General features: G+C 33.1%; 1 protein-coding gene across 1 annotated transcript; it reads left to right on the forward strand.

Annotated features, from left to right (window-relative positions):
• Positions 1–6: 6 nt before the first annotated feature.
• LOC117102996 (otogelin-like protein) lies at positions 7–867 on the forward strand (the record flags this gene model as incomplete). Its single annotated transcript, XM_033243459.1, has 4 exons — positions 7–45; positions 176–347; positions 455–574; positions 662–867. Coding segments are annotated over exons 2-4 (423 nt in total), but the record flags the coding sequence as incomplete, so codon positions are not given.
• Between the last annotated feature and the right edge of the window lie 110 nt (positions 868–977).

A 977-nucleotide genomic window follows, 5' to 3' on the forward strand; every position in this document is an offset into this window, starting at 1 on the left:
TTACCGGAGGACTGTGGTTGCTCTGACGGCAACAACTATTATGAGGTATGAAATCAATTTTTTTTTAAATATATTACAAGTAAAAAAATATAAAAAATAAATATAATCACAGTAAATTTTATTCTATAATAAATCTAAAAAATCCAATTTAAATCTTTTGGTTTTTGAATTTCAGGCAGGAGCCAGTTTTGTTAAAGAAGACTGTTCTGAAGTGTGTAAATGCGCAAGAGGTGAACTTAATTGTGAAGACATGATTTGCGATTCAAATTCTGAATGTAGAGTTGATAATGGTCAGCGTGGTTGCTATTGTTCATTCCCATTTGTAGGAGATGGATTGACTTGTAACAGTAAGATTTATTTTATTCATTTAGATAAATAATATTGTGTTTAGCATAACAGAGAGATAGGGTCGTGTTTCTATTAATATTTGTAACGTTGTGTTGTTTTCCTCCAGTTGATCCTTGTCTGGAGGATCCGTGTGGACAGAATGGAAAATGTGAAGTCAGTGACCAAGACCCACGTGGGTATGTCTGCATCTGTAACAGAGGATGGATGGGTGATAACTGCAATGAAGGTCAGTAAACTAATATGTAATGATGTTTTCTATTTTATTAAGTTGTTTTGCATAATCTTAATTCATCCAAAATGTTAAATTTCACAGGAACTGCAATTTGCAGTGCTCATGGTGACCCTCACTACACTACATTTGATGGCTTACGGTATGATTTCCAGGGAGATTGTAAATATATTCTTTGTCAAAGCACAAATTCTATTGATCCACCATTCACCATTCTTCAACAAAATGTAAGAATACCCAACTCTGCTGTTGCAAGGACACAAGAAGTAACAATAATTGTCTATGATACGGTGAGTCATATCAGGTTACCTCTGATTACTTTACCCTTTTACAATTTATAAGGATATTGCTTGATACATGAAAGAAAGAGGTAAAACCCGAAATTTTAAATTATAATTAT

This window comes from Anneissia japonica, unplaced genomic scaffold (assembly GCF_011630105.1).
Source record: "Anneissia japonica isolate Jap-2015-1 unplaced genomic scaffold, ASM1163010v1 scaffold123301_len977_cov193, whole genome shotgun sequence".
Lineage (NCBI taxonomy): Eukaryota > Metazoa > Echinodermata > Crinoidea > Comatulida > Comatulidae > Anneissia > Anneissia japonica.